General features: G+C 35.7%; 1 protein-coding gene across 2 annotated transcripts in view; it reads right to left on the bottom strand.

Annotated features, from left to right (window-relative positions):
• Window positions 1-21585, bottom strand: part of CFAP44 (cilia and flagella associated protein 44) — a 136415-nt gene that overhangs the window by 70925 nt on the left and 43905 nt on the right. For both annotated transcript variants that reach the window (XM_067738887.1, XM_067738886.1), the window contains one exon: window positions 21308-21418. In XM_067738887.1, coding sequence (XP_067594988.1) covers window positions 21308-21418 — 111 coding nt within the window. The remainder of the gene's footprint in view (window positions 1-21307; window positions 21419-21585) is intronic.

The following is a 21585-nucleotide window of genomic DNA, read 5'->3' as shown; positions in this document are numbered from 1 at the left end:
GACTACCTCCAGCTGCCCTTGGTAATCACTGTAGGCAAATACAAATCAGTTGGGGGCATTCAGGGATGGATTTTTGCCAGAAGTGTATGAAAAAAAGAGAAGGGAGCTCAAGGCATTGGAAGAGTGCTATTGAACCCTACTGAAAAGAATCATTACATTTAAGCCGGATATAGGGGAACTTAAGACAAGAGTGGACTAATGAGTGAGGAAAAGCAAATGGTGAATGAACAAGGGGTGCCTGTGACTTCAGAGAACAAGTAGAGCAGAAGTAGCTAAGTTAACAGGCTGGATAGAAGAGAGGTTGAGGTTAGAATGTGAGATATCAGAATAGTAGACTTTTAAAGTTGAGTTCTTACAAGACGTTGTAGTCTGAATCATGTCCCTCCAAATTCTTATGCAGAAGTCCTAACCCCCAGTATCTCAGAATGTGACTGTATTTGGAGATGGGGCCTTTAAGCAGGTAATTATGTTACAATACAGTTGTTAGGGTGGGTCCTAATCCAATAGGACTGGTGTCCTTATAAGAAGGGGAGACTAGGACACAGAGGGAAAATCATGTGAGGACACAGTGAGAAGGTGGCCATCTGCAAGGCAAGGAGAGAGGTCTCAGAAGAAATCAAACCTGTCAGCACCTTGATCTTAAACTTCTAGCCTAAAAAACTGTGAGAAAATAAATCCCTGTTCTTTAAGCCACCCAGACTGTGGTATTTTGTTATGGAGGTCCTAGTAAACTAATAAACTGTGGTAATAGTGCCCAGTGGATGGCTGTGAACGTGTGTGGATAAACTGTAAAGGTCATGGGAAATGAAGAGGTCAAGAAGCTCAGAGGCTGATGTGATTTGATTGACTAGGCACATGGTGTTAATATCATTCAGTATAATTATTTACACTTCGGATAAAGAGAAAGATAACCATATTCTCAAAATTTTAATAAAGGGGCAGGCTTGACCAGGTGGTCAGATGATAACGGCAATATAAAAAGATAGAAGGTGATATAGCCAAGTTACAAGAGCCTCAGAGGAGCTGTGTTTGTATTTTATGAGTCAAGTCATAAAAGTAATAAATATTGTCACAAATGAAATAAAAGTTAACTATTACACTTCTCTCCCTGACCCCAAACATATATAATGAATGCTAAAAAGTTGATGTGTATCCTTTCACACTTTTCTCCTCAGAATAGAATTTTTTTGAGTACAGAAAAGGGTATTCATTTATTCATTCAGTGAAGATATGGTCAATCCATATCCATGAAGATAAAATAACCAGACACATTAGAAATAAGACATCAAAAGTGAGAGTCAACAAAACAAATACCAAAAAAATCCATAAAGACTTCAGATGTTGAAACTAACAGACTCAGTCCAAAAAACAATTATGCTTACTATATGTAAAGGAATATAGAAGTATCCACAGGAAGCAAAAAAAATATAAAACTAACAACACAAATATGACAAACAACCAAATAAAACTTCAAGAACTAAAAAATACAGAAGTTGAAAATAAGATCACAAAGGATGGCTTTAACACCAGATAACTGAAGAGACTACTAGTCAGTAGAAAATATGAGAAGAAATCTGTAAAATACAGCCTGGAGAGATTTTTTTAAGCTAGAAAATACGGAAGATCTGTCATTTATACGACAGAAAAAACCAGTGTGAAATTTTGGAAAAAGTAGGAGTAGAGACAGAGAAAGTTAAACAAAATGAGAGGACAGAGGAATTTGTTACAAACAAAAGAACAAGGGAAAAAACCCTTAAAAAAAAAACGATTAATGAAGCAGAAACAATTTACCAGATAAAGAGCTCAAAGCATTAGTAATACATATGCTAACTGAATTTGAAAAAAGAATAGATGAACACGTGAGAATTTTAACAAAAACTAGAAAAATATTAAAAATAATCAGAGCTGAAGAATACAGTAACAAATGAAAAACACACTAGAAGGAATTAGAGCAAACTAAGTGATACAGAAGAAAGCATAAGTGATCTTGAAGGTAGAATAATGGAAATCACCCAATCAGAATAGCAAAAAGAAAAAAAAAAATTTAAATGAGGATAGTTTAAGGGACCTCTGGGACACCATCAAGCATACTAACATTCCCATTATAGAGATCCGAGAAGGAGAAGAGAGAGAGAGAAAGGGGTTGATAATCTATTTGATGAAATTATGGCTGAAAACTTCCCAAACCTGCAGAAGGAAATAGATATCCAGGTACAGGAAGCACAGAGATTCCCAAACAGGATAAACCACAAGTGAAGAAACTAAAAGAACACAGAAGAACTACAAAAACAGCCAGAAAACAAGTAACAAAATAGCAATAAGTACATGCCTATAAATAACTACTTTAAATGTCAATGGACCAAATACTTCAACAAAGAATTATGGGTGGCTCATTGGGTCTTTTAAAAAAAGACCCATCCATATGCTGCTTACAAAAGACTGACTTCAAAGCTAAAGACACACAGAGACTGAAAATGAGGGGACGGAAAAATATATTTCATGCAAATGGAAATGACAAGAAAGCTGGGGTAGCAATACTCATAAAGGACAAAGCAGACCTTAAAACAAATTTTACACAAAAGACAAAGAAGGGCACTATGCAGTGATTAAGGGATCAATACAGGAAGAGAATATAACATTCATTAACATATATGCATCTGGGACTTCCCTGGTGGTCCAGCAGCTTAGGCTCTGCACTCCCAATGTAGGAGACCCAGGTTCAATCCCTGGTCAGAGAACCAGATCCCACATGCCACAGTGAAGTTCCTGCAGGTCACAACTAAAGATCCTGCATGCTGCAACTAAGACCCAGCACAGCCAAATAAATAAATAAATATTTTTTAAATGTTTCTAAAAAACATATGCACCTAATATAGGAGCACCTAAACATATAAGGCAAATATTAACAGACATGAAGGAAAAAATTGACAATAATACAATAATAGTAGGGGAACTTTAACACCCCACTAATGTCAATGGACAGATCATCCAGACAGAAAATCAATAAGGAAGTGGTGGTTTTTAATGACACATTAGACCAGTTGGACTTAACAGATAAATATAGAACATTCCATCCCCAAACTGCAGAATACATATTATTGTCAAGTGAACATGGCACTTTCTCTAGGACAGAACACATGCTAGGCCACAAAACAAGTCTCAACAAATTTAATAGAACAGAAATGATATCAAGCACTTTTTCCAACAACATGGTATGAAATTAGAAATCAATTACACGAAGAAAATTGGCAAAAACACAAATATGTGGGGTCTAAACAACATGCTACTGAAAAACCAAAGGGCCAATGAATAAATCAAAGAGGAAATCAGCAAATATCATGAGACAAATGGAAATAAAAACACAACTTTCCAAAAGCTATGGACACAGCAAAAGCAGTTCTAAGATGAAGTTTATAGTGATGCACGCCTATTTCAAGAAACAAGAAAAATATCAAATAACCTAACGGACCACCTAAAGGAATTACAAAAAGAAAACAAAGCCAAAAGAAATCAGCAGAAGAAAGGAAATAAAGATCAGAGAGGAAATAGAGACCCCAAAAAACAGAAAACAGCAATGAAATCAAGAGCTGTTTTTTTTTTAACAAAACATGAACAAAATTGATTATCTTTTAGCCAGGATCATTTAGAAGAAAAGAGAGAGGACCCAAGTAAACAAAATAATAAATGAGAGAGGAAAAATTAGAACTGACATCACAGAGAAACAAAAAAATCACAACAGAATACTGTGAAAGGTTATATGCTAACAAATTGGATGACCTAGAAGAAATGGATAAATTTCTAGAAACATACAATCTACATAGACTGAATCAGAAAGAAATATACAATTTGAACAGACCAATCACTAGTAGTGAAATTGAATTAGTAATCAAAAAACTGCCAGCAAACAAGTCTATGACTTCACAGGGGAATTCTACCAAATATATAAAAAGATCTAATACCTATCCTTCTCAAACTGTTCCAAAAAATTGAACACTTCCAAATTCATTCTATGAGGCCACCATTACCCTGATACCAAAACCAAATACACTACAAAAAAAAGAAAATTACAGGTCAATAGCAAAAATCCTCAACAAAATATTAGAAAACAAAATTCAGCAATATGTAGAAAAGATCATATATAAAAAGGATCATACAGCATGACCAAGTGGGATTTATTCCAGAGATGCAAGGATGGTTCAATATCCACAAAACTCAATATGATACAGCACGTTAAAAAAAATCAATGGTAAAAATCACATTATCTCCACCAGGAAGCCTACACAACCCACTGAACCAACTTTAGCCACTGGGGACAGACACCAAAAACAACGGGAACTATGAATCTGCAGCCTGCAAAAAGGAGACCCCAAACACAGTAAGATAAGCAAAATGAGAAGACAGAAAAACACACTGCAGATGAAGGAGCAAGATAAAAACCCACCAGAAAGAGGAAATAGGCAGTCTACCTGAAAAAGAATTCAGAATAATGATAGTAAAGATGATCCAAAATCTTGGAAATAGAATAGACAAAATGCAAGAAACATTTAACAAGGACCTAGAAGAGCTAAAGATGAAACAAGCAATGATGAACAACACAATAAATGAAATTAAAAATACCCTAGATGGGATCAATAGCAGAATAACTGAGGCAGAAGAACGGATAAGTGACCTGGAAGATAAAATAGTGGAAATAACTACTGCAGAGCAGAATAAAGAAAAAAGAATGAAAAGAACTGAGGACAGTCTCAGAGACCCCTGGGACAACATTAAACGCACCAACATTCGAATTATAGGGGATCCAGAAGAAGAAGAGAAAAAGAAAGGGACTGAGAAAATATTTGAAGAGATTATAGTTGAAAACTTCCCTAATATGGGAAAGGAAATAGTTAATCAAGTCCAGGAAGCACAGAGAGTCCCATACAGGATAAATCCAAGGAGAAATATGCCAAGACACATATTAATCAAACTGTCAAAAATTAAATACAAAGAAAGCATATTAATAGCAGCAAGGGAAAAACAACAAATAACACACAAGGGAATCCCCATAAGGTTAACAGCTGATCTTTCAGCAGAAACTCTGCAAGCCAGAAGGGACTGGCAGGACATATTGAAAGTGATGAAGGAGAAAAACTTGCAACCAAGATTACTCTACCCAGCAAGGATCTCATTCAGATTTGATGGAGAAATTAAAACCTTTACAGACAAGCAAAAGCTGAGAGAGTTCAGCACCACCAAACCAACTTTACAACAAATGCTAAAGGAACTTCTCTAGGCAAGAAACACAAGAGAAGGAAAAGACCTACAATAACGAACCCAAAACAATTTAGAAAATGGGAATAGGAACATACATATCGATAATTACCTTAAATGTAAATGGACTAAATGCTCCCACCAAAAGACACAGATTGGCTGAATGGATACAAAAACAAGACCCATATATATGCTGTCTACAAGAGACCCATTTCAGACCTAGAGACACATACAGACTGAAAGTAAAGGGATGGAAAAAGATATTCCATGCAAATGGAAACCAAAAGAAAGCTGGAGTAGCAATTCTCATATCAGACAAAATAGACTTTAAAATAAAGACTATTAGAAGAGAACAAAGAAGGACACTACATAATGATCAAGGGATCAATCCAAGAAGAAGATATAACAATTGTAAATATTTATGCACCCAACATAGGAGCACCTCAATATACAAGGCAAATACTAACAGCCATAAAAGGGGAAAGCGACAGTAACACATTCGTAGTAGGGGACTTTAACACCCCACTTTCACCAATGGACAGATCATCCAAAATGAAAATAAATAAGGAAACACAAGCTTTAAATGATACATTAAACAAGATGGACTTAATTGATATTTACAGGACATTCCATCCAAAAACAACAGAATACACATTTTTCTCAAGTGCTCATGGAACATTCTCCAGGATAGATCATATCTTGAGTCACAAATCAAGCCCTGGTAAATTTAAGAAAACTGAAATTGTACCAAGTACCTTTTCTGACCACAATGCTATGAGACTACATATCAATTACAGGAAAAGATCTGTAAAAAATACAAACACATGGAGGCTAAACAATACACTACTTAATAACGAAGTGATCACTGAAGAAATCAAAGAGGAAATCAAAAAATACCTAGAAACAAATGACAATGGAGACACGACGACCCAAAACCTATGGGATGCAGCAAAAGCTGTTCTAAGAGGGAAGTTTATAGCAATACAATCCCACCTTAAGAAACAACCTAACCTTGCACCTAAAGCAATTAGAAAAAGAAGAACAAAAAAACCCCAAAGTTAGCAGAAGGAAAGAAATCATAAAGATCAGGGCAGAAATAAATGAAATAGAAACAAAGAAAACAATTACAAAGATCAACAAAACTAAAAGCTGGTTCTTTCAGAAGATAAACAAAATAGATAAACCATTAGCCAGACTCAACAAGAAAAAAAGGGAGAAGACTCAAATCAATAGAATTAGAAATGAAAAAGGAGAAGTAACAAGTGACACTGCAGAAATAACAAAAGATCATGAGAGATTACTACAAGCAACTCTATGCCAATAAAATGGACAACCTGGAAGAAATGGACAAATTCTTAGAAATGCACAACCTGCCGAGACTGAATCAGGAAGAAATAGAAAATATGAACAGACCAATCACAAGCACTGAAATCGAAACTGTGATTAAAAACCTTCCAACAAACAAAAGCCCAGGACCAGATGGCTTCACAGGCGAATTCTATCAAACATTTACAGAAGAGCTAACACCTATCCTTCTCAAACTCTTCCAAAATATAGCAGAGGGAGGAACACTCCCAAACTCATTCTACGAGGCCAGCATCACCCTGATACCAAAACCAGACAAGGATGTCACAAAGAAAGAAAACTACAGGCCAATATCACTGATGAACATAGATGCAAAAACCCTCAACAAAATACTAGCAAACAGAATCCAACAGCACATTAAAAGGATCATACACCATGATCAAGTAGGGTATATTCCAGGAATGCAAGGATTCTTCAATATACGCAAATCTATCAATGTGATAAACCATATTAACAAATTGAAGGAGAAAAACCATATGATCATCTCAATAGATGCAGAGAAAGCTTTTGACAAAATTCAACACCCATTTATGATAAAAATCCTACAGAAAGTAGGCATAGAGGGAATTTTTCTCAACATAATAAAGGCCATATGTGACCAACCCACAGCCAACATCATCCTCAATGGTGAAAATCTGAAACCATTTCCACTAAGATCAGGAACAAGATAAGGTTGCCCACTCTCACCACTCTTATTCAACATAGTTTTGGAAGTTTTAGCCACAGCAATCAGAGAAGAAAAGGAAATAAAAGGAATCCAAATCAGAAAAGAAGAAGTAAAGCTGTCACTGTTTGCAGATGACATGATACTATACATAGAGATTCCTAAAGATGCTACCAGAAAACTACTAGAGCTAATCAATGAATTTGGTCAAGTAGCAGGATACAAAATTAATGCACAGAAGTCTCTGGCATTCCTATACACTAATGAGGAAAAATCTGAAAGTGAAAACAAGAAAACACTCCCATTTACCACTGCAACAAAAAGAATAAAATATCTAGGAATAAACCTACCTAAGGAGACAAAAGACCTGTATGCAGAATATTATAAGACACTGATGAAAGAAATTAAAGATGATACAAATAGATGGAGAGATATACCATGTTCTTGGATAGGAAGAATTAACATTGTGAAAAAGACTCTACTACCCAAAGTGATCTACAGATTCAATGCAATCCCTATCAAACTACCACTGGCATTTTTCACAGAACTAGAACAAAAAATTTCACAATTTGTATGGAAACACAAAAGACCCCGAAAAGCTAAAGCAATCTTGAGAACGAAAAACGGAGCTGGAGGAATCAGGTTATACTACAAAGCTACAGTAATCAAGACAGTATGGTACTGGCACAAAAACAGAAAGATAGATCAATGGAACAAGATAGAAAGCCCAGAGATAAACCCACGCACATATGGTCACCTTATCTTTGATAAAGGAGGCAGGAATGTACAGTGGAGAAAGGACAGCCTCTTCAATAAGTGGTGCTGGGAAAACTGGACAGCTACATGTAAAAGTATGAGATTAGATCACTCCCTAACACCATACACAAAAATAAGCTCAAAATGGATTAAAGACCTAAATGTAAGGCCAGAAACTATCAAACTCTTAGAGGAAAACATAGGCAGAACACTCTATGACATAAATCACAGCAAGATTCTTTTTGACCCATCTCTTAGAGAAATGGAAATAAAAACAAAAATAAACAAATGGGACCTAATGAAACTTCAAAGCTTTTGCACAGCAAAGGAAACCATAAACAAGACCAAAAGACAACCCTCAGAATGGGAGAAAATATTTGCAAATGAAGCAACTGACAAAGGATTAATCTCCAAAATTTATAAGCAGCTCATGCAGCTCAATAACAAAAAAACAAACTACCCAATCCAAAAATGGGCAGAAGACCTAAATACACATTTCTCCAAAGAAGATATACAGACTTCCAACAAACACATGAAAGAATGCTCAACATCATTAATCATTAGAGAAATGCAAATCAAAACTACAATGAGATATCATCTCACATCAGTGAGAATGGCCATCATCAAAAAATCTAGAAACAATAAATGCTGGAGAGGGTGTGGAGAAAAGGGAACATTCGGGCTTCCCTGGTGGCGCAGTGGTTGAGAGTCCTCCTGCCGATGCAGGGGACACAGGTTCGTGCCCCAGTCCGGGAAGATCCCACATGCCGCGGACTGGTTGGGCCCGTGAGCCATGGCCGCTGAGCCCGCACGTCCGGAGCCTGTGCTCCACAACGGGAGAGGCCACAACAATGAGGGGCACGCATACTGCAAAAAAAAAAAAAAAAAAGAAAGGGAGCACTCTTGCACTGCTGCTGGGAATGTGAATTAGTACAGCCACTATGGAGAACAGTATGGAAGTTCCTTAAAAAACTAAAAATAGAACTACCATATGACCCAGCAATCCCACTACTCGGCATATACCCTGAGAAAACCATAATTCAAAAAGAGTCATGTATGAAAATGTTCATTGCATCTCTATTTACAATAGCCCGGAGATGGAATCAACCTAAGTGTCCATCATCGGATGAATGGATAAAGAAGATGTGGCACATATATACAATGGAATATTACTCAGCCATAAAAAGAAATGAAATTGAGCTATTTGTAATGAAGTGGGTGGACTAGAGTCTGTTATACAGAGTGAAGTAAGTCAGAAAGAGAAAGACAAATACCGTATGCTAACACATATATATGGAATTTAAGGGAAAAAAATGTCATGAAGAACCTAGGGGTAAGACGGGAATAAAGACACAGACCTACTAGAGAACGGACTTGAGGATATGGGCAGGCGGAAGGGTAAGCTGTGACAAAGCGAGAGAGTGGCATGGACATATATACACTAGCAAACGTAAAATAGATAGCTAGTGGGAAGCAGCCGCATAGCACAGGGAGATCAGCTCAGTGCTTTGTGACCACCTAGAGGGGTGGGATAGGGAGGCTCGGAGGGAGGGAGATGCAAGAGGAAAGAGATATGGGCACATATGTATATGTATGACTGATTCACTTTGTTATAAAGCAGAAACATACTATTGTAAAGCAATTATACTCCAATAAAGATGTTAAAAAAATCACATTATCATCTCAATAGATGCAGAAAAAGCATTTCACGAATTTCAACATCCATTCATGATAAACAAAAAACAACTTATCAATGTTGGCCTTGAGGGAACATACCTCAACATAAAAAGGGCCGTTTATGACAAACGCAGAGCTATCATCATACTCAATAGTGAAGAACTGAAAGCTTTTCCTATAAAATCGGGAAAAAGACAAGGATGCCCACTCTCACCAATTCTATTAATATTTTTAACATAGTATTGGAAGGCCTGGCAACAGCAATCAAATAAGAAAAATAAGACAAATTGGAAGGGTAGAAGTAAAACTCACTTTTTACAGATGACATGATACTATATATAGAAAAATCTTAAAGTCTGTATTAGAATAAAGTTGCAAAATACAAGATTAATATACAGTCATACACTGTACACATGGTATCAACTACCATCATGCATGATAAACCCACTGGAGAGTTGCTGTTTTACATCCCTTAACCAGGACACCCATGATAAAGGTCAGGACCCAAGGGTCAACATAGTTGGAGATACTTCTGGTAGTCATCTTAGCACTGGATGCCCTGGCCAACAACTAGTTCATCAATATTTTTATAAAATCTTGAGCCATTAGCAATTGTCTGTCTTCCTGATACAGCCAATGGTAGCAACAACATTCCTTATCCAAGGAATATCTTCACTCATAGATACCCAAAAATATAAATCAAGGTCACGTGTCTCTACATGGCTTCATCAGCTTATTCCCTTCAAGCATCCAGACATTGGAAATAATGTTAGAGAAACAATTTATTGGAATTTTCAATCAACCTTTCTTTACTTGATGTTAGAATATTTTTCCCCTGTAGAGGAGGAAAGAGTTTCTTTCTCCTGAGGTCTTCTGGGGTTTCTATTAGTCTAGAACTACATTATTCCAATTTTCATATTTGAAGATTTCCAAATCACTTGGGTGATCCAACACAGGGCCATAAGTGTGCATTTTAGAGCTATTTAACTTATGGTTCATCTTTATCTTAGTACATAGTTTTGGGGGATATAAGCTTTAGTTAGTGGTTGCCAAGGAGGAGAGGGAGATGGATGGAGGGAGAGTTAGAAAAAAATAGTGAATTAGAATGGATCCTTTAGCTGGTTCCTTGTTTAAACCTTAAAAGAAAAAAAAAAAGCTTAAGTTAGTGAAGGTTTGTCATAATTTCTTCCTTTGCTATGCCCTCATCTTGAACATGAGTCTCCATAGACTAAGGAGGACATCAAAAAGATAGCCAATTTTTGGGCTTCCCTGGTGGTGCAGTGGTTGAGAGAGTCCGTCTGCCGATGCAGGGGACACGGGTTCGTGCCCCGGTCCGCATGGGTCCCACATGCCGCGGAGCCGCTGAGCCTGCACGCCCCGAGCCTGTGCTCTGCAACGGGAGAGGCTACGACAATGAGAGGCCCACGTACCGCAAAAAAAAAAAAAAAAAAAAAAAAGATAGCCAATTTTTGAGGCTCTGTTTTTTTTCTTTCTTTCCTTTTTTTCCTTTTGATCAGAATATACCTGCCCTCTTAGCAGAATCAGTTTTCGGTACTTGAAGTTTTCCCAGTGTTTGTGCTACATCTCACACCACCAATAAGATGCCTTGGTTATTCTGTCAAACCTTTTATTTATCCTCATGAAAAGGTTGAATTGAGCCACCTAGTACTCCATGAGCTAATGCAGACCCTTACCCAATTGTATGTTCTATGCACACATTCTTAAGTAATCTTATTCAAGTGGAAGATGTTGGGTTATTTTTTGTGATAAAATGACAAAATCATCGTTGTAATTGTAATAACTCAACCAGATATTTTTCATCCATCATGTGTATCACAGTAAGTCACTCTCATCACATTGTTAATTCTAAAATACCTGAAAATTCAATTTCATTATACTTCTCTATCCTTCATGAAGGTCTGTATCCTTGATGACTGAATGTAGTTTATGTTTTAGAGATGAAAGATGTAAGAGAGGCACTGTTTTGCAGTTTCTATTCTTCCTGTCTTTAATCTGTCTTACAAAATTCCTTCATGAAAAGCTATATGTCAACAACCAGTAAATTTATTTAAATTTTGAAGACTGATATTTATGTACAGTATGCATATATGTATACAGAAACATGACATATATATTATGTATATACACATATATGCATATATACATATATATGCATGCCATGCCATTTTTGCTAGGTAACTAGAAAACTTCAGAATCATCTAAAGAGAAAATGCTGTGGTTTTCTTACATATACATTTATTTATAGACTTCATCCCCAAAATGAATCAAAGCAGCAGAATATATGCCCTATAGGAATAAGGAGCTTTAATACTTCTCTACCACATTTTATAGATTTCTTTTTCTAATCAAGTGAAATTCTATAAAAGGAAACTCATTTTCTTTTGTATTACACCTTGATTAATCTTTTTATTTACAACGTGACTAGATAAATCAAGAGGATATTTTATGAAGGTCATCTAAATTCCGCTAAACAAATTAATTGACAAGGGTTGGCTGGGTATTTGTGAAGTACTACGAAGAACTCCACTGTTATTGTTAAGACCTAGACATTTACTCCTTATTAAATTAACAGATTCAATTGACAAATCATAGTTAATGTAATAGTCACCCACTGGTTATACTCTGTAATTACTCTATATGACAAAGTTACTAACATTGGAAAAACTACCAATAAGAACTAGCTAAATCAAAGCCCCTTCATTGTGGAGAGCATTTTTTTCAAATTTTCAAGTACTGCACTCAAAAATACATTTATTAAGCTTTTATCACTTGAGTAATATTGCATTTTGGGGATGAACTGAAGTGTATCATTTCAATTTTCCAATTTGATAATTAGTAAACATACTCTTCCCATGATGAAAAATACTGAATATTTTAATTCTCATAACTTTAAGAATATAGCAACTATTAATCTTGTCATTCTTTTTGATTCATTAATCTCTCTCAAAACTTGAAAAAATCAGTCTATCCTTGTCTTATTCAAGAAATGATACAAGTTGGATGCTAATATTGAAAGGTTAGATAATGTATCCCAAATATTTTAGATACTAACAACATATCCTAAATGATCTTCAGTAAAATACACTTCCTGAAATCAAATATTTTTAGGGAATAACTGCTTGCCACTTACTATGGACTAAATATTTGGGTTCCTCCAAAATCCATATGTTGAAACCCTATGTGGGGGTGGGGGCTTTGGGAGGTAATTAGATTTAGATGAAGTCCTTAGGGTGGAGCCCCCATTATGGGGCTAGTACTTTCGTAAGATGAAGAGACCAGAGCTCGCTCTCTCTCCATGTGAGGAATCAGCAAGAAGGCAGTGATCTGGAAAGCAGGTAGAAGGCCCTCACTATGAATCTGACTATGCTGGCATCTGAGCATGCTGACCATGAGGCTGATCTCAGACTTCCAGCCTCCAGAACAGTGAGAAATAAATGTTTGTTGTTTAAGGCACCTAGTATATGGTATTCTGTTATAGCAGAATGCCAGACTGATAAAATATTCATTTATAAACATCTTATTCAAGGTTAATTTGCAAACTTTTGTTCCTGATCGTCTGATGCTTTAGTTCTTGATTACCTAGAATCTATTTTACATGTACGAACATATCAATCACCCCAAAGTATGCTTAAGCGGAGTGAATGTTTGCAAATATAAAATGACATTTTCTAAGAATTTAGGCATATACTAGGATATGACAACAAATTTGATAAAAAGTTTGTTTCTGTGGTTGTCCTTGCAAATGTTGAAATTGAAGCAATTGTAAAAATAAATAAACTTTACAATAAACAGAAATAAAAAAGGCAAAAAAAGATTAATATACAGAAATTTGTTGCTTTTCTATATACTAATAATGAACTACCAAAAAGAAAAAGTAAGAAAACAGTCCTTTTTAAAACCACATGAAAAAGAATAAAATACCTAGGAATAAACTTAACCAAGGAGGTAGGAGATCTATACTTTGAAAACTATAAGACATTGATGAAGTTGAAGATACAAAGAAATGGAAAAATACCCCATGTTCATGAATTGGAAGAATATTGTTAAAATGACCATACTACCTAAGGCAATCTACAAATTTAATGCAATGCCCATTAAAATACTGATGGCATTTTTCACAGAAATAAAACAAATAACCCTAAAATTTATATGGAACTATAAAAGACACTGAATAACCAAAGCAATCTTGAAAAAAGAGAACAAAGCTGGAGGTATCACATGCCATGATTTCAGACTATACTACAAAGCTACAGTAATCAAAACAGTACGGTACTGGCATAAAAACAGACAAATAGATCAATGGAACAGAATAGAGAGTCCAGAAATAAACCACACACTTATGGGCAAAATTAATCTACAACAAGAGGCAAGAATATACAATAGGGAAAGTAGTCCCTTCAATAAATGATGTTGGGAAAACTGGACAGCTATATGTTAGAGAATGAAACTAGAACATTTTCTCACACCATATACAAAAAATAAACACAAAACGGATTATAGAGCTAAATGTAAGACCAGAAACCATTACACGCCTAGAAGAACACATAGGCAGAACACTCTTTGACCAAAACCATACAAAATTTTTTTGGATCTGTTCCCTAAAACAAAGGAAACAAAAGCAAAAATAAACAAATGGGACCTAATTAAACTTAATCTTTTGCACAGCAAAATAAACCACTGACAAAAGGACAACCTACTAAACAAGAGAAAATATTGGCAAATGACATGACCCATAAGGGGTTAATATCCAAAATATATAAACAGCTCATACAACTTGATATCCAAACAAACAATTTTAAAAATGGTCAGAAGACCTGAATAGACATTTTTTTTAAAAGAAGACATACAGATGGTCAACAGGCATATGAAAACATGCTCAACATCACTACCATCAGGGAATTGCAAATCAAAGCCCACAATGAGATATCATCCCACAACTGCCAGAATGGCTATCAACCCAAAGACCATAATTAATAAGTGTTGGGGAGGATGTGGAGAAAAGGGAACCCTGGTACACTGTCAGTGGGAATGTAAATTGATGAAGCTACTGTAAAAAAACAGTACGAAGGTTACTAAAAAAGCTAAAAATATTACTACCATATGATCTGGCAATTCTACTTCTGGGTATATATCCCCAACAAAACAAAACCCAAAAACACTAATTTGAAATGATACATGCACCCCAATGTTCATAGCAGCATTATTTACAACAGCTAAGACATGGAAACAATCTAACTGTTCATCAACAAATGAATGGATAAAGAAGATGTAGTTACTCAGCCATAAAAAAGAATGAAATTTTGCATTTGCAACAACATGGATGGACCTGAACGGTATCATGCTTAGTGAAATAAGTCAGACAAAGACAAATACTGTATGTTATCACTTATATGTGAATGAAACAAACTAGTGAATATAACAAAACAGAAACAGACTCACAGATATAGAGAACAAACTAGTGGTTACCAGTGGAGATGGAGGACAAGGTACAGGTAGAGGATTAAGAGGTACAAACTACTATGTATAAAATAAACAAGCCACACGAATATATTGTACAGCATAGGGAATATAGCCAATATTTTATAATCAATTCAAGTGGAGTATAATCTATAAAAATACTGAATCACTATATTGTACACCTGAAACTAATATTGTAAATCAACTATACTTCAATAAAAATAAAGATTAAATAATAAAAATAAAGGATTTCCCTGTGGTGCAGTGGTCAAGAATTTCCCTGCCAATGTAGGGGACACAGGTTCAATCCTTGGTCCAGGAAGATCCCACATGTCACAGAGAACTAAGCCTGTGTGCCACAACTACTGAGCCTGTGCTCTAGAGCCCATGAGCCACAATTACTAAAGCCTGTGCACCCTACAGCCCACACGCTGCAAGTACTAAGCCCATGCACCACAACTACTGAAACCCATGAACTCTAGGGTCCATGTGCTGCAACTACTAAGCCCGCGTACCTAGAGCCCATGCTCCACAACAAGAGAAGCCACTGCAATGAGAAGCCTGTGCACCACAACAAAGAGTAGCCCCCACTCACCGCAACTAGAGAAACCCTGTGCACAGCAACGAAGACCCAATAGAGCCAAAAAAAAAAAGATTAAAAATAAATAAACAATAAAATATCAATACTTTTTAATAGTCCATAGGTAAAGGAAATCAAAATGAAACTGAGAAAATATTTTCAACTGGATGATAATAAAAATACTACATTATCAAAACTTGTGGGATACATTAAAGCCTATAGCTTTATAAGGTACACATAAAGATACATATAAAGAAGAATAATAAAATATAAATATCCATTTCATGAAATTAGAAAACAAGAAAATAAACCTTAAGACAGTAAATGTAGGATTGTAATAAAAGAATATAACTTAATAAAATAAAAAACAAAATAAAATCAATAAAGTGAAAAGTTCCTTGAAAACACTAATTGACAAACATCTAGGAAGATTAAGCAAGAGGAAGGGAAAAAAATGACCAGTATAAAAAACTGAAAAGGAAACATCATTACAGATCCTGTGACATTAAGAATATTATGAAAATTACAGACAAAAAAATTGAAAATTCAAAGGAAATAAACAAGTTCCCTAGGGGGGAAAAATGTACTTACCAAAATTAAATCAAGAAGAATACATCTGATTGGAACCACAAGAGACCCTGAATAGCCAAAACAATCTTGAGAAAGAAGTCAAAGCTGGAGGCATCACACTACCTGATTTCAAACTATACTGCAAAGCTATAGTAATTAAAACAATATGGTATTGGCATAAAAACAGTCATAGAGATCAATGGAACAGAATAGAGAACCCAAAAATAAATCCACGTATATATGGTAAATTAACTTATGACAAAGGAGCCAAGACTACACAAGGGGGTTAAGACAGTCTCTTCAATAAATTGTGTTGGTTAAACTGGACAGCCACACGCAAAAGGATGAAACTGGACTACTATCTTATACCGTGCACAAAAATTAACTCAAAACAAATTAAAGACTTGAACGTAAGACCTGAAACCATAAAACTCCTTACAGAAAACATAGGCAGTAAGTTCCTTTACCTTGTCATTGGTCTTTGTGATGAGTTTTTGGATCTGACACCAAAAGCAAAGGCAACAAAAGCAAAAACAAAAATAAAACAAAGTGAGACTACACCAAACTAAAAAAGCTTTTGCACAGCAAAGAACTCAACAAAATGAAAGGCAACCTTATGAATAAGCAAAAATATTTGCAAATAATCTATCTGAATAGGGATTAATATCCAAAATACATAAAGAACTCATACAACTCATTAGCAAAAAAAAGCACAAAGAATCCAATTATAAAGGGGGCAGAAGATCTGAACAGACATTTTTCCAAAGAAGACATAGAGACAGACAACAAGTACATGAAGATATGCTCAACATCACTAATCATCAGGGAACTGCAAATCAAAACCACAATCAGATATCACCTCACACCTGTTAGAATAGCTATTATCAAAAAGACAAGAAATGTTGGCTAAGATGTAGAGAAAAGGGAACCCTTGTGCACTGTTGGTGAGAACATAAATCAGTACAGCCACTATGGAAAACATTGTGGAGATTCTTCAAAAACTTAAAAATAGAACTACCACATGATCCAGCAATCCCACTTCAGGGTATTTATCTGAGATGAAAACATTAACTGGAAAAGATACATGCACCCTCAAGTTTATCACAATATTCTTTACAATAGCCAAGATATGGAAACTATGTTTCCATTGAAGGGTGAATGGATAAAGAAAATATTCCATTGTGATTATATGTACACAATGGAATATTATTCAGCCATAAAAAAGAATGAAATCTTATCATTTGCAACAATATGGATGGACCTTGAGGACATTATGCTAAGTGAAATAAGTCAGGAAAAGAAAGACAAATATTGCATGATATCAATTGTATGTGGAATCTTTAAAAAAGAAAAAAACATTAGGCACAGTAAACAGACTGGTAGTTGCCAGAGGCAGGGGTTGGGTAATGATAAAATGGAGGGGTTCAAAATGTACAAATTTCCAGTGATAAAATAAGTCATGGGAATGTAATGTACAGCATGATGACTATAGTTAATAATACTGTACTGCATATTTGAATGTTGCTCAGAGTAGATCTCAAAAGTTCTCATGTATAGTAATAGTTGTTAACTAGACTTATTGTGGTGATCAGTTCTCAATGTATACAATTATCAAATCATGTCGCATATCTGAGACTTATTTATGTCAATTATACTTTAAAATTTAAAAAGAAGAATTATAATCATTAAAGGCATTGAATTAATTTTTTTAAAGCACCTCAAAAAAAAAACCCCTATGCTCTGATGGCTCTACTACCAAGTCTGCCAAAAACTCAAAATTCTAATATATTACAAATTCTTCAAGAGAATAGAGAGAGAGAATAGTTTACAACTCATCTTAGGAGATGAAAAAAACCTTAATAACAAACTTGATGATGAACTATGAAGACAGAAAATATTATCCAAATCTTTTTTATAAACATAGATGAAAAATACTAATGTTAGCAAACTGAATTCAATGACACATGAAAACTTTGCTAAACCAGCTAGTTCAAGACAACACAGAGAAACCAGTAGAGCCACAGCTCTAAGAGCCAAGATAGCAGGAGAAGGGAAGCTAGGTGAGGTGAGCTGGGCATTCTCTGCACTTGTTCTCCTAAGGGCATTGGTCAACTTACTGCATGGGACCTAGAAGCCAAACAGAATGCAGTGTTCTAAAGTTTTAGGCATTCTCTCAGAGATGAATAGACACAAGCTGAAGTTCAACGTGACAAGAAAGTTAGGACCTGATGGCACATGATACCAGAGAAAAGGGAAATGCAGAAAAGGGAGCCTGACATTCTGCTGGGCCTTTGCCTTTAAAACATTTGCACAACCCTAAGCTGCATGAGAACAGGAGTTGCTCATTTCATCCAAAAAGTCACATTATTGTTTACTTACTTTCATTTTTGAAAGATACCACCACTGGGTATAAAATTGTGGGTTGGAAGTTATAGAACTATAAACTGCTAAAAGAAGACATCTACTGAAGAAATTCTATCCATTATTAAAAATCCTCCTACAAACAACAAATCAGGTCCAGAGAATAGAAAAGACTATTTTTAAAAAAAAAAAAAAAAAAAAAAGAGGACAGAAATACCTTGATTCCAAACCTGGCAAGGACATTACAAAAGGGGGAAATTATCACTCTGTTATGAATGTAGATGCAAAAATCCTTAATAAAATATTAGTAAACTGTGTGTGTGTTAAAATATAGTGAGTTGATGTGTGCTAGGATGACAAGAAGGAGGTCATTTTAGGCAGAGAAGATCAAGTTCAAAGCTTAATGCATGAAACAAAGAGGAACAAGACAACATAGAGGAAGAGACAGATTTAACAGATGTTTAGGGTGCATAACCAATGGGGGGGCTTGGTGAACCACCAAAGCAGGGTGGTTAGAGGTAGGGAAGAGATGGCTCTAAAGATTTTCTGGTTTAGGTAACAGGGAGAATGGTGTTCTCAGAAAAATGCAGGAGGAAAAAAAACATGTCTTAGAAAAACTCTAATGAATTTCATTTAGACACATCAAAATCACCCCCAGAAATTCGGAAGATCACCAAGTTCAGTCAATTCTACCTATCTCTTATCCACACAGTCTTTCACACTTTGGTCACATCTTCTCTGGAACACAGCTGTCCAATAGATCTACCTGCCTCTCATTTGGCTCCCTTGTAACTTCTCCACACTGCTGCCTAAGTGATCATGGTAGTGACCACTGCAGATGGAATGGTTCTGTGTGTGATGCAGCTTTATTGGAAACCAAAATAAACCAAAAAGCAGAAGCTTAATGCATTCAGAAAGGTAGGAGGTCTGACCAGTGAGCTGGTAGGGGCTAACAGCTATTGCTATTTGGACAACTGAAGTGTGCAGTATCAGTTACACATGTTAATTTACTTTTTTCCCTCAGCTTCATTGTAATATAACTGACATAACATTGTGTAAGTTTAAGGTGCGTAACGTGATGATTTGGTGCATGTATATATTGTGAGATGAGAGTAACTTACATTAGTAATTCCCAAATAATACTAGATATATAATTGCTAATTGGCACCACTGCCTGAAATGACTTTTGAATTGTTTTTTTGGGGGTGTGTGTCTTTTCTGCCTTAATTTTCGTTTTAGTTTCTTATTTTGAAGTAACTATTAATACATAGGAAGCTGCAAAGATAGTACAAAGAGGTTTATACCTTTTGCCCAGTTTCTCCCACTGGTTACTTCTTCTGCAACAATATCAAAACTAGGAAATCAACATTAATATAGAATGCGTGTATAGTCCTGTGTCATTTTATCACATGTGCAGATTCATGCAACCATCCACAATCAAAACATAAACTATCCCACCACTACAAAGATCTCCCTCAAGCTGCCCCTTATAGTCACACCCACCCCCTTCCCACCCATCGTTTCCAACCCCTGAAAAATGCTGGGTTTTTTAAAACTTTGTTATATAGGGAAATGATTGAAGGATGCACAAAATATTATATGTTGTGATACAATAGCTCATGCTTTAACACAGAGCATCCTTTGCAGCTCTCTTTCCTTCGCCTACACAACTTGCACTCTCCTCCTCTCAACTAACTCACATCATGTGTTAACTTCTCCCTTTCTTGATATTCCCTTTCTTGATATACATGCTCTATATTCACAGCACGTATTGTCTATACCACTGATATCACTGATAATTTAGTCACCCATTCCCTTGTGAAATCTTAAATAATTCTATCACAGATCAATATAACTTCTTAAACATGTGTATTTTTTTTTCTCCTTCAGAAGATACTGTTATATACTGCTTATTGAATCCATTGCCAGGGCCTAGCAAAGATGAAAACAATGAGTATTTGTTAATTAAAAAAATATTTTTTCTAGGTACTACTATATTTTTATAGCCATTTTCTTTAGAAGAGCTTAAAATAGATTACAGATGTTACCCCCCACCTCCAAAATCCTGACAGTACCTCTACACAGTTCATCAGCATTATTATTATGCTGGAACCCTAGTACAAGTACCTGGTTTAGACATTCAATCAATATTCAGGTGACTGAATTATCCTATGCTCAAAATTAGGGAAATTAGGGGCATTAAATAAGATTAGTAATCAATACTGAATCCCCAATTGTTATTAGAAAAGAGGCAACGGAAGATTAGAAGAGAAAATGGAGCTGGAATGGGAGCAGAAGGGAAGTAAAGAGATTAAACATGAGGACAAGTACACCCAACACATTCTGACATGTTGTGTTTTGGGCTGAAGTCTCCATTGTTGAAGCAAAGTCTGATACAATAATTAGATTATGGAAGAAGGAGGAGGTAATGGGAAGGGCTTGAAGCTCCTGAGTAATGTTCCACTAGTAAAGCTGAGCAGCTTCCCTGGCCCCTCACAGCGGGACCCAGGAGTGGAGCTAATAATTCCACCCACTATTCTCTATCTACCAGATCACTTCACTACGTAGTAACTGAGACTTAAACACGAAGACAAATAACTACTTACATGAGAGGCTGTAGACCAGGTTAACTGGCAAACAGGTCCAGGAGTAGTAATATAACCGATTGGCTTATAACCCCTTTCCACTTCAAAGAAGAAGACAGTTTGATCTTTACTCTAAGAAAAAGAGAGATACCGAAATATATATTATTATGAAACATATTGCATACAGTACAAAGAAGCATTTAACAGCTATATTACACCCACTGTATACGTATACCTACAATGATCATATTTCCCCAGGTTATTCTGGGAACATTCTTGTTTCAAATATTTGCTTCATT

Source organism: Pseudorca crassidens, chromosome 5 (assembly GCF_039906515.1).
Source record: "Pseudorca crassidens isolate mPseCra1 chromosome 5, mPseCra1.hap1, whole genome shotgun sequence".
NCBI classification, from domain to species: domain Eukaryota; kingdom Metazoa; phylum Chordata; class Mammalia; order Artiodactyla; family Delphinidae; genus Pseudorca; species Pseudorca crassidens.
Note: the sequence above shows the minus strand (reverse complement) of the source record. Positions and strands in the feature narration are given on the sequence as shown.